This window comes from Callorhinus ursinus, unplaced genomic scaffold (assembly GCF_003265705.2).
Source record: "Callorhinus ursinus isolate GAN/ISIS: 27379988/994484 unplaced genomic scaffold, GSC_fseal_2.0 scaffold110, whole genome shotgun sequence".
Taxonomy (NCBI): domain Eukaryota; kingdom Metazoa; phylum Chordata; class Mammalia; order Carnivora; family Otariidae; genus Callorhinus; species Callorhinus ursinus.
This window is the reverse complement of record NW_027397172.1, coordinates 246,613-263,871: the sequence shown is the minus strand read 5'-3', so window position 1 is coordinate 263,871 and position 17,259 is coordinate 246,613. Positions and strand designations below refer to the sequence as shown.

At 49.8% G+C, this 17,259-nt stretch overlaps 2 protein-coding genes across 9 annotated transcripts in view; one reads left to right on the top strand and one right to left on the bottom strand.

Moving 5' to 3' along the window:
* The window catches only part of MED15 (mediator complex subunit 15), a 64,961-nt gene extending 61,020 nt beyond the window's left edge, over positions 1–3,941 (bottom strand). For all 3 annotated transcript variants that reach the window (XM_025857295.2, XM_025857296.2, XM_025857298.2), the window contains exon 1: positions 3,774–3,941. In XM_025857295.2, coding sequence (XP_025713080.1) covers positions 3,774–3,841 — 68 coding nt within the window. In that variant the 5' untranslated portion in view covers positions 3,842–3,941. The remainder of the gene's footprint in view (positions 1–3,773) is intronic.
* Positions 3,942–10,952: 7,011 nt separating this feature from the next.
* KLHL22 (kelch like family member 22) overlaps positions 10,953–17,259 on the top strand; it is a 38,178-nt gene continuing 31,871 nt past the window's right edge. The window contains exons 1-4 of one of the 6 annotated variants that reach the window (XM_073889578.1): positions 10,953–11,029; positions 11,872–12,244; positions 13,047–13,154; positions 16,520–16,785. In XM_073889578.1, coding sequence (XP_073745679.1) covers positions 16,559–16,785 — 227 coding nt within the window. In that variant the 5' untranslated portion in view covers positions 10,953–11,029; positions 11,872–12,244; positions 13,047–13,154; positions 16,520–16,558. Of the gene's footprint in view, positions 11,030–11,266; positions 11,368–11,871; positions 12,245–13,046; positions 13,155–15,839; positions 16,407–16,519; positions 16,786–17,259 lie in introns of those variants that run through there. The other 5 variants (XM_073889580.1, XM_073889579.1, XM_025857325.2 and 2 more) reach the window with 5 other exon arrangements.

Genomic DNA, 17,259 nt, shown 5'->3' with positions numbered 1-17,259 from the left:
CACTATACTACGAGAGGCGGCACACACAGCCCTCAAGAAAATACTTACTCTTGCACTCTTCGACAAGTGTTTATATGCCTACAGGAAACTACATTCCTGTATTTCCTACAGGAAACTACAAGGGCCTGAGATCCAATATATCAGAGGGGATGACCCACTTTAGGCAGGATAAGCAGGGAAGGATCTGGAGTATTTGGTATTTAAGCAGACATCTGAAGAACAGGAAGAGAAACTGTTCATAAATGTAGTGGGGGGAAGTCTACCCATTGTTGGATACCCCAAATACCTGATAATAACTTGTTTAAAGAGAACAACAACAACAAAAAAAAACAAAAACCTTAGAATGTTCAAGAAGCTGAAAGACCAAAGACCAGAGTGCTGGAGCAAACTTGGGGGATTGAGAAGAGGTGGCTAAGCCAGGCCATGGTGAAGGGCTGGGAGGGTGGGCCATCTGGAGTCTTGTTCTAATGCTACCAAGTCACGGACAGGTTTCAGCAGGGCAGTAGAGAGCGAGGGGGAGGCAGCAGTCCAGGATGGGTTCAGGTGAGGCAGAGGTAGAGAAGGGCCGAGAAGAGGCTGTATGGAGTCCCTGCAAGGGCTCTCCTACCCAGCCCCAAACCAAAACCGCTCTTTCTCATGGCAGCCAAAAGATTAGATTATTGGGCCTGCAATCCCAAGCACTGTTCTCTCTTGATAGATATTCAAGAGCCAGGTGGAGACAGTGAACCAACTACCAGATGCTTCTCCTTTTGTTGAAGCTCCCCAGTGCTTCACTATGCTTTCTTTACTCCCTCATCTATACAAATTACTTGGGTTCAAAACATTTCCCAAGATACCCTCCTTCAAACAACAGCATAAATATCAGAGAAAGTTAGAATTAACCCTGTGAACACAACAAATCAAGGCACCAAGAATCATGACTTTCAAAGTGAACCCTGGAGAGAAAACAGACAAATCTGAGAACTGAGAACACCACATCATGTGAGGCAGACAAGCTCTGAAACTGCTTATCCCAGCAGGGGTAGCAGAAGGGCTCCCCAAAGATGTCCATGCCCTAATCCCAGGAACCTGGGCACATGCTATGTTATATGGCAGAAGGGACTTTCCAGATGGAATAAAAGTTATAGACTTTAAAATAAGAACAGCATCCTGGATTATCTGAGTGGACCCAATCTAACCTGAGTCTTTACTAGAGAATTTTCTTGGCTGAAGTCAGAAAGATGCAGCCGAAGAACCCACCCCTGATGGAGGGGGTCACATAGAAAGTATGACCCGAATGCAGGCCACCTCTAGGAACAAAGACTGACCACTGGCTGACAAATAGTAAGGTACAAGAACACCTCAGTCCTACAACTGCATGGACTGAATTTGGCCAACAATCTGAATGGGCTTGAAAGCAAATTCTACCATAGAGCCTCTAGGAAGAAATGCACACCTAACCAACATCTTGATTTCAGTCCTGTAAGATCCTAAGCAGAAGACTCAGCTGAGTCCACCTAGACCTTGCATCTACAGAAACCGCCAGGTAATAAATTTGTGTTGTTTTAAGCCACTATATTTGTGGTCATTTGTTATGATGGCAGCAAGAGAAAAACTAATACACAAGCAGCAATCTGGCAAATAAAGGAAAGAATCCAGCTTGCCTGGAAGCAGAAGGAAGTTGAATTATGAAGTATCCAGTCAGTCCTTGACACCCAGAGACTCTTCAATTGCCCTCCTGTCCTCTGACTCTCCCCCACCCTCCCCAATTTCCTCTGATGGCAACTCATCTTTCTGGGTCTTTGGTCTCCCCAAACCCAAAGAAAAATCTTTGCCCTGAGGGCTTTTCTTGCTGAGCCCTGAAGTGGGACATCCCTCAAGATTTCATATATAGGGGCACCTGGGTGGCTCAGTTGGTTGGGCGTCTGCCTTCTGCTCAGGTCATGATCCTGGGGTCCTGGGATCCAGCCCTGTGTCGGGCTCTCTGCTCAGCGGGGAGCCTGCTTCTCCCTCTCTCTCTGCCCCTCCGCCTGCTTGTGCTCGTTCTCTCGCTCCCTCAAATAAAAAAAAAAAAAAAAAAAGATTTCACCTACAGACAACTCCAGGGGATCAATCCCCCCGCAAAAACCCAGCACAATGTTCACCGATTCTGCAGTATCTGCAGAATTGTCCCCAGACTATTCCATAGCAGTGCCCAGAGCCACTAACTCTACAGTCCCCACACCTTCCACTGTACTAAGAGGCTTCCCGGCCGGCATTCCGTCCCACTTCCTTCCTTCCATGCTGCTGCACTCCACCCCCTGCATCCAGTTTAGTCATCAAGGACTGTCCATGCCTGCTCTCCCCTTTCTCTGGAATGGTCTTCCTCTTTCAGTTTCCACCACTGTCTAGTGCAGGCCTTTATAATCTCTTGCCGACTAGGTCATTCCACAACCATTTTATGGAGCAATGTGACAAGCAGTGATCTAGCAATAGGAACACAGGGATGAAAAATGACAGGTCCCCAAACTCCAAGAGTTCAAAACTCATAATGGCCTAACTGACCTCTCTCCTCTGTTCTTGATCCATCTCCAAGGACTCCGGGAATCTTCCCAACTCTGGCATTTCACTACCTCAAAGCAGGCAACATGCCAAATACAAGCTCAACTCCTTAGCACAGCACTCCCACCACTAACATGTCAGCACCTGCTCACCCTCATTCCATTACCATCTCCTGAACCTCCTTTCTCCTCAATGCCCAGAACTCAGCCTATAGCAATGTCCTCCAATGCAGCGAGAGTTCACACTTCCCTACTACTCAGCTTGGAATGATGGCCTTTCACACTCCTACTTGTCTTTTTAGGGCTCAATCTATTCGCCACCTGCTCCAGAAAGCTCCTTCTGCCCTGCTCCAGCAAACTGTCAGTTTTTTCTACGAGAAAGACTGTATTGTAACTGCTCCTTTATGATAGTGCATTCCCTGGGGGCAGGGGCTGTCTCAGGCAAATTTGCGGCTAGCACAACATCAGTAAGCTCAGTGAAAGACTGCTAAATGAAACAAGCAGTGGGTGGTGAGGCGCTGGAGTTCCACTAGATGAAGCCTAGAGCGCACTTGGCAGCCCCTGCATTGAGGGGTTCAGCAGCTGAAACTGTGGGGAAGAGATATTAACCCCAGCTCTTCACTCCCTCCTCCCAACCGACGGTCGCTTCCTGACAGCCTCTTCCTGCCACCCTTCGCAAAATCCACACTGGGGCGGGACTGGGGGGCGGAGGAGGCAGGATACCCGTGGATTCTCCATCCCCCACCGCCCACAGCCCCAAATACCTAGCCTCCCAACCTCATCTTCCATCCACCCCCCTCCAATCTCTTTCTCTCACTCTGATGCGCTTTTCTTAAAGACGAATCACAAAACACCCAGATTTGCTAAAGCCGCCACGGGCTGCCCCTTTCCTTTTTCGAATTCAGTGTGATTCAAAGCAGGGGAAAGTCTGCAACCAAAGCACACAAATGACGAATGAGAAAGCTCAGGACGATGACTCATAAGCCAGGGCTCGCTGGTTTGCAGAGTTCGGCCCCGGGAAAGCTAATGAACAGTCCGTATCAGCCAAGAACGGAAGGGACAGCCGAGGACTCAGCCGCGCCCTGGGACTCACGCGCGTCCCGGGAGCCTTCGCCCTCTCGGCGCCCCCAGGCCCCAGTGGGTCCGGCCGCCCTAGATCTCCCGCGAGTCCGACCCGGGCCTCGCCCTCCGCGCGCGGAAAGGCTGAGGGAGGAAGGTACCGAGATTTCGCCCTCTAGCTCGGCCCCTACTCACATTTGACTGACCAACTTCTGCCGGAAGGCGGCGCTCCGCCAGTCGGTCTCCTGCCCCGAAACGTCCATGCCGGTGCCTCCGCTCCCTCCACCCGTGTCCCGCTCAGCCGCCGCCGCTGCCGCTGCCGCCGCCGCCGCCGCCTCTACCGCAGCGCCAGGCCCGAACCCGGAAGCCGTCGGAGGCGCCTCCGCCGCGCCGGAAGCCGAGCGGGAATTGTGGGAAATGGAGTCGCGCGCACGGGCCTATGGGAAATGGAGTTTCCGGGACGCACGGGAAGACTTCTCGGCTGGCCTCCTCCCGCGTACCCCAAGCCCCTGGCCCTGCTCCCAGCGCGGATGTCGCGCGGGACGGGGATTCCAGATGCTGACTCACGCTGGCCACCTGAATTTCGTGTGACCCTACTGTGTGCTGGCCTCACCAACTCTGCGAGATCTGCACCCTTCGGCCAAGCAGCTAGCAATCTATAGCGGATGCCATGGAGAGATTGTTTATTTATCAACTCTTTCTCAGCACCTACTGTGGGCAGAGTACAGTGCCAACATGATCCAGGCTCTGCTTTCCCGCCACTACCTTACAGTGCCACATCCAAAGCGTGACCAGATAGACTTTACTCACTGCTTCTCTCTGTTAGACTTTGGAATCTCATATCCCACTGTATTTTGTAGGGGGTGGTGATGTAAGGAGCCTAAGCCACATTTATTACATTCCGGACATGGGCAATCTTGCTTGGCCCAACAGCCATGTCCTGGTCCTTGCTGGAGGCCAATGGCACACAAACTTGGGTGGAGGCACGTGAGCTGGAGGGGAATGCAAGGCGGTGGGGGAGCCTGAGAATAATTTTAGGAGGATAAGAGTTCTGCAAGATGGAATCTATGTGGCCCTTGTCTGCACCTCCGGGGTTTGGGATGGGGGGTAGGTGGCAAAAATCTTAAGCCCAAATGGTCCACAAGTGCCAAGTGGGCAATCACCAACATGGTGTGAACTGGCACCTACTGATGCCTGTTAATTGCCAGGCCCAGGCTAGGCTGTGTACACCCCTTGTCTCTGTGTCCCAGGCAGGAGCTTGGGGGGGTGAGGTGGAGCACAGGGAGAGAGAATGTGAGCAGGTTCCCCAGAGGGGCCCCTCCTGGCCACAGGGTTTCAGGTCTTGTGTTGATAGAAGAGCTTTTCACATCTTCAAACTTTTTATTCATTCTCCTAAAAATAATTAAAAAAAATAAAAATAATTTTTTAAAACTCTGTATTTAGGATGACCAACTTGTTCTGGTTTCCCTAGGACTCTTGGGTTTTAGCTCTGGAAGTCCTGCATCCCTGCAACCCCCTGGAATCCCAGGCCACCTGGCATGATTGATCACCCTATCCATATCCCTCTTGCACATTTAAAAAAAAAAAGAGCTATAATTCACCTTTTTACAGCATACAATTCACTGTTTCTTAATATTATTCACATATTCATACGATTGTACAATCATCACCACTCTCTTGCACATGTTTTATTTTTTATTTTTTAAATTTTTTATTATGTTAATCACCATACATTACATCATTAGTTTTGGATGTAGTGTTCCATGATTCATTGTTTGTGCATAACACCCAGTGCTCCACGTAGAACATGCCCTCTTTAATACCCATCACCAGGCTAACCCATCCCCCCACCCCCCTCCCCTCTAGAACCCTCAGTTTGTTTTTCAGAGTCCATCATCTCTCATGGTTCGTCTCCCCCTCCGATTTCCCCCCCTTCATTCTTCCCCTCCTGCTATCTTCTTCTTCTTCTTCTTTTTTTCTTAACATATATTGCATTATTTGTTTCAGAGGTACAGACCTGTGATTCAACAGTCTTGCACAATTCACAATTCACAACACTCGCCATAGCACATACCCTCCCCAATGTCTATCACCCAGCCACCAAATCCCTCCCACCCCCCACCACTCCAGCAACCCTCAGTTTGTTTCCTGAGATTAAGAATTCCTCATATCAGTGAGGTCATATGATACATGTCTTTCTCTGATTGACTTATTTCACTCAGCATAACACCCTCCAGTTCCATCCATGTCGTTGCAAATGGCAAGATCTCATTCCTTTTGATGACTGCATAATATTCCACTGTGTATATATACCACATTTTTTAAAAAGATTTTATTTACTTATTTGAGAGAGAGAGAGAGAATGAGAGATAGAGATTTGAGAGAGAGAGAATGAGAGATAGCATGAGAGGGAAGAGGTTCAGAGGGAGAAGCAGAGGGAGCCCGATGTGGGACTTGATCCCAGGACTCCAGGATCATGACCTGAGCCGAAGGCAGTTGCTTAACCAACCGAGCCACCCAGGCGCCCTACACCACATCTTCTTTATCCATTCATCTGTCGATGGACATCTTGGCTCTTTCCACAGTTTGGCTATTGTGGACATTGCTGCTATAAACATTGGGGTGCATGTACCCCTTCGGGTCCCTACATTTGTATCTTTGTGGTAAATACCCAGTAGTTCTTGCACATTTTTTAAAAGATTTCTTATTTATTTGGCAGAGAGAGAGCACAAGCCGGGGGAGTGGCAGGCAGACGGAGAGGGAGAAGCAGGCTCCCTGCTGAGCAGGGACCCCAATGGGGGGGCTCGATCCCAGGACCTTGGGATCATGACCTGAGCCAAAGGCAGCCGCTTAACCGACTGACCCACCCAGGAGCCCCGTCTCTTGCACATTTTAAACTTTTTTTTTTAAAGTGGGCTTCGCACCCAACATAGGGCTTGAACTCATGACCACGAGAGCACGAGTCATATGCTCTACCGACTGAGCCAGCTTGCCCATTTTTAGGTTGACATCTAAATACTTTTCTAAATACCTTTCCAATGCTGTGACTGCAGTGTATCCTATATTGTATATGGGCTTCAAATGCATTTTGTTATTTAGATTCAGATTACTCCACAGCCAAGCAGCTTAAAACGACATAATCAACATTTATTATCTTTCACAGTTTTTATGGGTCAGGAATTCAGAGGAGGTTTAGCCAGGTCATGGCTCAGTGTCTCCTGAGGTTTCAGGCAGATGTGGGACTTCAGGAGGCTATGGCCTGGCTGAGACTGGAGGATCTCCCTCCAGTGCAGCGCATGTTTGGCTGGCAAATCTGTACTGGCTTTGACAGCCATCTCAGTTCCATGGAGGCCTCTCCTTAGGGCTGTTTGCGTGTCTTCATGACATGCAAGTCATGCAGACTGAGCAAGACTGAAGCTGCAACACCTTTTATGACCTGGCCTTAAAAACCACAGGCTTTTTCCTCTGCCCCATTCTATCCCTTAGAAGGCACAGTCACTAAGTCCAGCCCACATTCAAGGGGAGGAGGATTGGGTTTTACCTTTTGAAGGGAGGAGAGTCAAAGAATTTGCAGATATATTTTGAAAACACTGTATGCTCCAAATTAGCTGTTCCGATTTACTTTCTCATCAGCAATGTATGTACATTCCCACCTTCACCAACCAACACTGGATCTCATCTTTATTTATATTTGCTGTGTGGATGTTGACAAAGGCTCGCTCCTTGACCAAACTTTGGTCGGGCTCCTCTGAGCCCTCTTCTTAATCAGGCCTCAACATTGGCCTGTCTAGCTCCAGTCTTAACAAAGAATTCTACTAAATCAGTTCAGGGAGCATTCCCTCACCTTTGACACCTAGTCAGGTTCTTCATCCCCCAGCTCTGATAAGCCCATTAGGACAGTTTAGCAAGAATCCCCCTTCCCTGAAGTCTATTGTTAGTAGGCTCTTTAGCTATAAATCCCCAATATGTTTTTGTTGTATTCAGGGTTCAGCCTGATCTCTCTCCCTATTGACATACCCCTATTGCAATAGTCTTCCTGAAGTCTTCCTTCCTGTTTCAACAGGTCTCAGAATGATTTTTCCTGTAACAATGTATGAAAATGTGGTGTATTTTTTGCATTTCCAGATGATTAATGAGATTGAACTTGACTTCCTTTGTTTATATCCACTGGGACTTCTTTTTCTGTGAGTTTCTAGTAAATATCTTTTACCAGATATTTAGCTGGTTGACTATCGGTTTTTAGAAGTTCTTTATATATTCTGGATAATAATTTTTTGTCCGTTATATATGTTGTAAAAATATTCACTGATATATTGTATCATTTGTTTTTTTTTACTTTCACTGATGTTGATGATTCTCTCAGGTATTAAATGATTTGTTTATTCTCTTTTGAGTATTACCTATTCATGTACATTTCCACCTACCAGAATTGTTTTGTATGAATTTTTTAAAAGATTTTATTTATTTGAGAGAGAGAGAAAGAACACAAGCAGGGAGGAGGGGCACAGGGAGAGGGAGAAGCAGACTTCCTACTGAGCAGGGAAGCCTGATGTGGGACTTGATTCCAGGCCCCCAAGATCATGACCTGAGCCGAAGGCAGATGCTTAACCAGCTGAGCCACCCAGGCACCCCTTGTGTGAATTTTTTATATACTATTTGCCACTTGCTCTCGAGGTTTTTTTACTTTAATATTTTATTTATTTATTTGACAGAGAGAGACACAGCGAGAGAGGGAACACAAGCAGGGGGAGTGGGAGAGGGAGAAGCAGGCTTCCCGCCGAGCAGGGAGCCTGATGTGGGGCTCGATCCCAGGACCCTGGGATCATGACCTGGGCCGAAGGCAGACGCTTAATGACTGAGCCACCCGGGAGCCCCTGCTCTCGAGTTTGTTGCAAACATTTCCTCAATTGTTTTTTTTTTTTTTTTTTTTTTGGATGTCTGTGATCAAATTGTGTAGCAGACGAGTTTGTTTGGCTTTTCCTTTGAAATATCTTCCATTGGGTTGAAGCTTGGAAAGTCTTCCATTATCTCTATCAGTTCTTTAACCAGTCTCTCAGCTTCTTATTCCTCTCCAGTTTTTATTTACTTAGAACCTATTGAGTGGTAGCTCTGTTCTAGGTTCTGGAAATATAGACCTAAAGGAGCGGACAGAAGTCTGTACGCTCAGGGAAGGCAGGATCTCCTAGACAGCAAACACATCCCTGGGAGGACACCAGATGATCCTGTACGCCATCGCTTCTGGGGCCTCCTCTTATCTTGCCACTCTCCTCCTCTAGAATTTTCCAGTGGGAAAGCTGCTGACTTGATCTGGGTATATTTTGAGATGATCGTCCCTCTAGCTCTGAACACTGGGGAATGTCCTGTCCTCTGTCCTGGCCAGCACCCCACCTTGCTCCTGGACTTTCCCCCTTCACTCAACCTCATTCTTTTCACCCTCCAGCTCAACACCCTGAAGGTGCTCTCTTCAGTCTCTCCTCTCAAGCTGTGGTCCCATCTGTCCCCATCTCAGAGGCCAGACCTGGCAGTCTTCCTGTCCTTGCCTCCTCTCATACCTCAGGCACTGCAGGCTAGCTTCTGCCACTCCAAGGAAAGGCCTCCCTGTAGCAGATCCAGGGGCTTTGCCTCCTCTCCCCTCTGGGGCCACCCTCACACCTAGCCCCATTGGACCTTTGAGATTACTCCTCCCCTGTCTCCTCTCTGGGTTCCTGCTCTCGGGGTGTCCCCTGGAACACCAGTGCACCTTGTGCTCTGTCCTCAACTCACTCTCCTTTTCCTCATACTTGTTCTGGTTCAGTGCATCACCTCTGGCTAAAGTGTATGATATGTCCATGACTTTACCTCAAGCCTAAAAGGTTCTTAGCTGGACATGTGCAGTCTCTTTACCCTGCCTGGGGCCAAAGTGAGGCTTGTCTTCCCCCAAACCTGCTCTTCCTCCAATCTCCTTGTGACGGGGGTAACCTCATTGTTCCCCACCATCTCTTGGGCTCACTCTTCCTCACCCATCACTCATGTGTAGTGGGGAACTTGCCTCCTTCCCAGGTTTCCAGCCAGCACGTCCCTGTCCCCACTCCCTCCCCACCTGAGGCTATAGCTTCACTGCTGCCCCCATACTCAGCCTCCTCCCACCCCCTAGTCCAGTCTGCAACCCATCTTGGCATCTGCCAGGCCTGGCGGAAGGCTGCCCTCAAGGCCACGTCCACCTGTACGTCCAGAGGTAGGGTCTGCTTTCCGGTGTTCCCTTCAGACTCAGAAACTTCTGGTGGCCTCCGGACTACTCACTTTGCAGGATCTCGTCTCCATGCCTTTACTGACACTCCCCTTCCTGGAATGCTTTTCCCATTCCCCCAAAGTTCTCATCTGTTATGGAGCTAGGGGGTCACCTCCTCCAGAGTCTTCCCAGAAGCCCATTCCACTGGGAACCCCCGGTCCTGGAATCTGGTCCTAACCTCCTGGCCCTTGTCTGGACTCTGGGATCAGCCAGGACAGCGCTTCTGTTTCATTTACTTTCTTCCTCATTCCCGTACACCTTTTTAAACCATGAGCCATCCCTAGCCACATCCTTCCCCCACACTCCGTAACGCCTCTTACTAAACAACAGTGTAGGATATCCCGACTTTATCTATCAGGAGGCTCTGCTGGCTGGAACCTCCGGCTGGATACGGCAGTTACAAATGAGCCTCGGAGGACAAGATCCTCTTGCAGGTGAGGCTAGAAAAATGAATACCAAGAGCCTCTTGGCGGACTGCTGGGTCCAGCCCTTTGGGATGGGAACTGAATTTACTTCAGAATCTCAGAAAACGGGGTAACACCTGTTTACACTGGCAGTTTATCTCTTCTCCCCAACATCCAGCAGAGGGCAGGCGATCAGCAGAAGCACGGTGCACTAATGGGACCGCGAGGGAGGGAGGGAATGAGTGAGAGGGAATGAAATGAGGGAATGAGTAAGAGAGGTAATGAGGAGGAGAGGAATAGAGGAGAAAAGGGAGGGAAGGAATGAGTGAGCGAAGGAACGAAAAAGTGAGAGAATGAAGGAGAGAGGAAACGAGAGAAGGACGGAGGAAATAGATTTACAGGGCGCAACCCTTCCCAAAAGGCACTGCTTCATTTAGTCACTCATTCCTTCCTTCAGCCCCGCCAGGTGCCAGGAGCCCCGCCGGGTGTAGAGACGCACGGTCACCCAGGCAGCTGGAGCTCTGCTGCGCCGAGCTAGGACCAGAGCTGCGCCCGCTGAAAAGCTGCCTCGGGCGGCGCCCCGCCTCCCGCCAGAGCTCGGAGCCCCTCCCCCAGCACCCCAGCGAGACGCCCCCCGGCCTCCGTCTACACCCGTCTGGCGCCTGCGCGGCGCGGCCACGTGACTCGCCCAGGTCGGCCTCTCCCTCCCCGCCCCGCGGCCGCCCGCCCGCCCCGCCCCCGCCTCTGGCGAGTGCGGACTCAGCTTGCGGCGGCACCAGGTGAGCTGCCAGGCGCGGGCCCGGTGGGCCGGGTGGCAGCGAGCGCGGGTGGCGGGCGGCCGGCGGCAGCGGGGCCCGGGCGAGCAGCCCTGGGGGACGCGGGGACGCAGGGGCGGGCGCGGGCCGGAGGCGCGGGAGTGGAGGCCTGGGGCGAGTCCCGCGGCCTGACGTGGCGGGGGCGCGGCGGGGGCGCGGCGGGGGCGCGGCTGGGCGGGGAGCTGGCGCTAGAAGAGATACCGGACTTCCACACAGCGGCGGGACTCGCCGGCCTCCTAGCCCTTGGGCTGGCCTGTCGCCCGCGGCGGGTCTGAGCGCGGCCTTCCCAGCCGCGACCCTCGGTACTGTGCGCGGGCGGGTCCTGCAACAGGCGGGTGGGGCGGGGCCGGACTGCCACCACCTGGTGTGACCTTGGACCTCAGCCTGCGAGCCTCAGTTTCCTCAGCAGCTCGCCGGGGTCGGGGGGCCCGCGGGCTGCAGCCGAGGAAGTCCAACCTCGCCAGCTCGGTTTCCAAAGAGAAGCCGGAGATCGCGCTGTCATTGCAAAATCTCCGGGTCCCGGGTCCCGAAGCGTCGGCCGCGGGTTCTGTTTCCAATCTTGCACGGGCTGGAGTCGAGGGGTCGCCATCGCCTTATGCCTGGGGTCCTTTTCGCGCCAGGCCTCCCCGAGGCCGGGCCTGGGCCGCAGGTTTGGTGCACCAAGATGCCCCAACTCAGCTAGCTTTCTGGAAGACTCATTCCAGAGCGCATCCGAGTTGGCACTCCTATGATGGCTCCCCATTCTGGAGATTAGTACCTACTCCCTCCTTTCCTCTTCCCAACTGTCCCTTTTCCCTTTGTTGCAGACCTTGCTTCATGCTGCCAAGGATTGGGGTTCGTTGAAGGCAGACAATGTTTTGGGGCGCTTCAGAGGACTGAGGGGTGCCTGCCCAGTAAATGGTGTTGAGTTGAAAATTCTTCAAAAATACTTTTGACTCTGTCATCCATGAGTTCATAAAAAATCATTTTACGTCCTTCAGTTTGTACCTACTTGGGACATAAATCTTCCTTCCTGCTCCCCTCAAAAGCTTTGAACAAACAGCACAGAATGGAGGGGCCTTGCTTGTGATGAGTCGAATCAGAAATGTTATGGAGCTGGAAGGAACTAAATCGTCTAGGGAAAGACTTCATGATAGAGTAATCCCTGTAAAATGAATAGGAGAAAGAAGGTGCCACCAAGTGAGCTTCCAAGAACATTCATGGGAAAGGAATCACAAAAGAAGTGTTGCATTTGCCTTAATTTTTTATTTTTTGAAATTTTGTTAATTACCAAAATGTAGTTGCACTGTGAAATGCTCTTTTTCATCTAAGTCAACAAAGAGTAAAAAGAGACGCCATTGGTGGGCTAGATAGTGGTTGGAACCAGGTTCTCATACTTTGCTGGTGGGAGAATCAATTAGTATAACCTCTATGGAGGGCAATTTGGCAATATGCATTCAAATGACAAATAAACATTAAAATTCGAATGATCTAGCAGTTATGTATCTAGATTTTTTCCTCAGATAACTGCTGCATATGTGGCATATCGAAATGATTTTCAATGTGTAACTGTTTGCAAAAGCAAACAATTGGAGGAAACCTAGATGTCTCTCTGAAAAGGGTTGGTTAAATAACATGCGGTTATCCATACAATGGACTGTGGGAGGGATATTAAGTTTTCATATACAAAAGTTAATGAAGGGGGGAAACGTTGTAGATTTCCAGATTTGCGTTTGAATCCGTAGATGTCCCCTACTAGGGAAGGTAGAATTGTAGTTTTCTTCTGGGAGAGGATCTGGTTGGGGCATAAGTGGGAGGAAAATTTAAGTTTCATAACATACCTTTCTGTGCCTTTTCAATTTGAATGTGAACATATTAAAAAATAAGTTTGAGAATTTAGTTTTTAAATATTTCATACTAAGAGAAAAGTTACTACCTCTCCCTATTAGATCCTAATGTTTTGTCTTCTTTGTTTTTTTTTTTTTGTTTGTTTGTTTTAAAGAAATAAAACATTCCCTTTTTCCTTCCTGGAGAAAATCATGATCCTGAATTCCTTTAATGTGCCTATGTATGTTCTACTGTAACGCCTATCTACAAGCAAAATTGGACGGTATTTTGTTGTGTGATTTCAAACTTTTTGTATTATATGTATTCTGCAGTGTGCTTTTTTTTCCTTTGCGTGGCTTTGAGATTTCTCCATGTTAATGACTATAGCTTGAGTTCTAGTTTGCTCCTTTTAACTGTTGTCTAGCATTCTGTTGGCTCACTGTGTTGCAGCATCCATTCCTCTGAGGATGGACATACTGGTCGTGGCCAATGCTTGCTTTATGAACAAGGCTGTGTTGCGTGGTCTTGAATGTGTTGCACTCAGAGCTATATGCTCCTACAGAGCAGGGAATTGGTTTGTTTTCTTCACACTGCCCTCAGCACCCAGCTTAGTTCCTTAAATTGTGCTTGGTAAATGTGCTTTGCTTGCCCAAGGAGGCAGTCTTCTACTGTATTCTGTACTCCATAGTAAGTGTAGCTGCCATGGATCCCTTCTCAAAGGGGCAGAGAAGTTCTGACATGGGGTTGATGTCTGTCGGAGCAGTCAGTCCCCGCTGCCACTCTTGGAGAAGGAGGCCCTCTTGACTCCCTGGTGGTCACGGTAGTTAGGAGGAAGCTTAGACTTGGAGATAATGAGCTAAGTGTTCAGAGTCACGTGGTTACAAGTGGTACAGTCATGGGGTTTTGCAATGTGGGTGAGATAAAGCCCTAGCTGGTAGGTGATAGAACAGCTTCAGTGATGGAGCATGCCTGTTTTGTTCTTGATACAGTGACAGAGGAAGAAGAGATCGAACTAGACCTTGACCAATATGGGGTTATAAAGAGACAGGTCTAGGTGGGAGTCTGATGGTGTTTAGAGGATGACAGGTGTCCCTTTTGGTCTAAGGGCTAGTGACAGGGTATAGGGGAAAGGAACATTTTGAGCCAGATCATGGGGAGACCTAAGCAGAAGGTAGTAGGGAGCCAGTGCCTGAGAAGCCAGGTGGTATACTCACTGGGCATTTGGGGACCGCCAGGGCTTGAGCCGGGGAGCTGGGGAGGATGGGACCGGAGGAAGGAAACCGGTTGGGAGTGTCGTTGCTGGGGTCTGACCCAGAATGGTGGCCATGGAGGAATAAGTGGTTGGGCATCTGAAATAGGAGAGAAGGAATCAGAACTAGAGGATCTGATAGATGCAGGTATAAAAAGAAAAGAGATCATTGAAACCATGAGGTTTCTGATGTGGAAATCGTGGCTGTATGAATAAGAAAACTAGACCAGTGGGGAGGGGTGTTGGCTGCATTAGGCATCGAGCTGGAGGTGCATTTGGGAATATAGGGTAGATTCTTGGGAAAGGGGTGGGCTGGGGCAGGGTGTGTTGGCTGAAGGGATCAAAAAAGAGAACATTGCTTGGGGCAGAGTTTCAAGTCAAGAGAGGTGGTTAATGGGGGCTCCCCCTTGGCCCGGGCTGTCTGTGTGTGAGCCAGTCCAGGCTGTGGAGGAAGCAGTGGGTAGGTGAGTGAAGGTTCCAAATCAGGAGGCACACTGGGGGACCAGCACAGAGGGGAATGGAGCATGTTGGATGGGAAGCAGCGGAGAGTCCAAAGCAATCAGGTGTGCTCCGGAGCTGTAGTAGTGAGGACAGAGGCCTCTTCGTTACGGCAAGGTTTTTTTGTTTGTTCATTTGTTTAAGTAGGCGCCATGCCCAGTGTGGAACCCAGTGTAGGGCTTGAGCTCTGAACCCTGAGATCAAGACTTGAGCTGAGATCAAGAGTCAGATGCTTGACCAACTGAGCCACCCAGGCACCGCAGTTTGGCAAGTTTTATAGTAGAATCTATTTTTCTTTTTCTCCACCCCCCCTTTTTTTTAAATTTTAAGTAGGCTCCACACTCAGCATGGGGCTTGAAGTCACAATCCTAAGATTAAGAGTCCCAGGCTCTACTGACTGAGTTAGCCAGGTGCTCCTTTCATTTTTTTTCTCTTAAAGATACAGTACAGGGAACTGGAGAAGAAACTAATTTGGGGAAGGGGATATTGGAATGGCCGTAGTGGCCACAGGCAGTGTGGCAGGTGACCCTTGGGCTCCCACTTGCTGTCTGGGTGGCAGTGCTCTGGCTAGAGTGCTTAGCTCAGCCCCAGAGTGCAGGACTGGCTCAGAATGCATGGCCAAAGTGTGTTTGAGGTAGGTTTGTTTGACTGATTGGGTTTCTGAGGCTTCAACTCAAATCATTGTGCATGTTTTGAACATACTCAATTATTACAAAGTGACCTTGAACTAAAAACATGCTGCCGATGATATTGAATGCACCAGCTCTAGTTGAAATTACTGTGCTTGACTCTCAGAATCTTGGTAAAAGAAGACAGGTCCTGGACCCTCCCCTGGGTCTCCTGGCCAGCACTCAAGTCTGTTGTCATTTTTATGCATCCATTCCTGTGTGAGGGAACCCAGTTTTGTTCTTTCTCTCTTTTTTATTTATTTCTTTTAAAAAATATTTTATTTATTTATTTGACAGAGAGAGAGAGCACAAGCAGGGAGAGTGGTAGAGGGAGAGGGAGAAGCAAGCACCCTGCTGAGCAGGAGCCTGATGCGGGGCTCGATCCCAGGACCCTGGGATCATGACCTGAGCCGAAGGCAGGTGCTCAACTGACTGAGCCACCCATGCGCCCCTCTTTTTTTAAAAGATTTTATTTATTTATTTGAGAGACAGAGCATGAGAGAAAGAGATCACGAGCATGGGGGGAGGGTATAGGGAGAAGCAGACTCCCTACTGAACAGGGAGCCCAGTACGTGACTCATCCCAGGACCCTGGGATCATGACCTGAGCCAAAGGCAGACGCTTAACTGACTTAGCCACCCAGGTGCCCCTTTCTCTCTCTTGTTTTGAAGCAAACTCTACTGCCAGTGTGGGGCTCAAACTCACAACCTGGGGATTTAAGAGTTGCATGCTCTACCAACTAAGCCAGCCAGGTGCCCCAGTTTTGTTCTTTCTCAATGGGAGAGAGGAAGAGCTCTTGAGATCCTGGTCTGTGCTTTATATTCATCGTTTACCAATTTTAGATTTCCCCAACAGGCGGGGTGCTTTTATTTCCCTTTTCATTTGAGGAACCTGAGACTCAGGTTGGTCATGTGGTGAGTCCATGGTAGGCCTGGGGTCCCAACCAAGGTCAGTCTGTCTCCGGAACCCTTCTGTTTCCCAGAGATGCTGAAGGAGATAAAATTTAATGAAGAATCCTGGAGATGAAGGGACGCAGGTCTTCAGGAAGGCAGCCCCAAGTCTGGAGAAGCAGTGGGAGGGGAGAGGAATTTGTGGGTTTAAGACCACAGGGGAAGCACAGGTGAGCTGGTGGGAGGAACAGAAGTGCCACAGGCAGCAGGTGCCACTGGGACAGTCTGTGCACTGTGCGGTGTTGCTTCCCTGGCTTATTCCCTGTCCCCTCTGTCTTGCCAGCTGACAGCCGCAGTGGTGAGGTCTGGTGTGGTGGTCAGGATGGCGGAGGAGCAGGAGTTCACCCAGCTGTGCAAGTTGCCTGTGCAGCCCTCACACCCGCATTGTGTCAACAACACCTACCGGAGTGCACAGCACTCCCAGGCCTTGCTCCGGGGGCTGCTGGCTCTCCGGGACAGTGGCATCCTCTTTGATGTTGTCCTGGTGGTGGAGGGGAGACACATTGAGGCCCATCGAATCCTGCTGGCTGCGTCCTGTGATTACTTCAGGTGAGTTACATTCACATGTTCTCACAAGTAAAGTAGCACCGGTAATCCTGGCTCCCTTAGGTGTTTGTGTTGGCACCTGCAGTGACCGGGTGGGACGAACCCGGTCAGCAGCTGCCCAGTCCCCTGCTCTCCCCGAGCTCCCACTGCTTGTTATAGTGACTCACCAACACTGAGTGGGACAGAGGGGTCTTCGAATCTGTTTTTCTTTCTACTTTTTTTTTTTTAAGATTTTATTTGTTTGAGAGAGAGAGTGAGAGAGAGAGTGAGTGAGAGAGCAGAGCACAAGCCAGGGGAGGGGCAGAGGGAGAGGGAGGAGCAGACTCCCTGCTGAGCAAGAAGCCTGATATGGGGCGATCCCAGGACCCTGGGATCATGACCTGAGTCGAAGACAGACGCTTAACTGACTGAGCCACCCAGGCACCCTTGAATCTGTTTTTCTTTCAGCTCTTCTGGGACATGTTCTCTTTTTCCTTT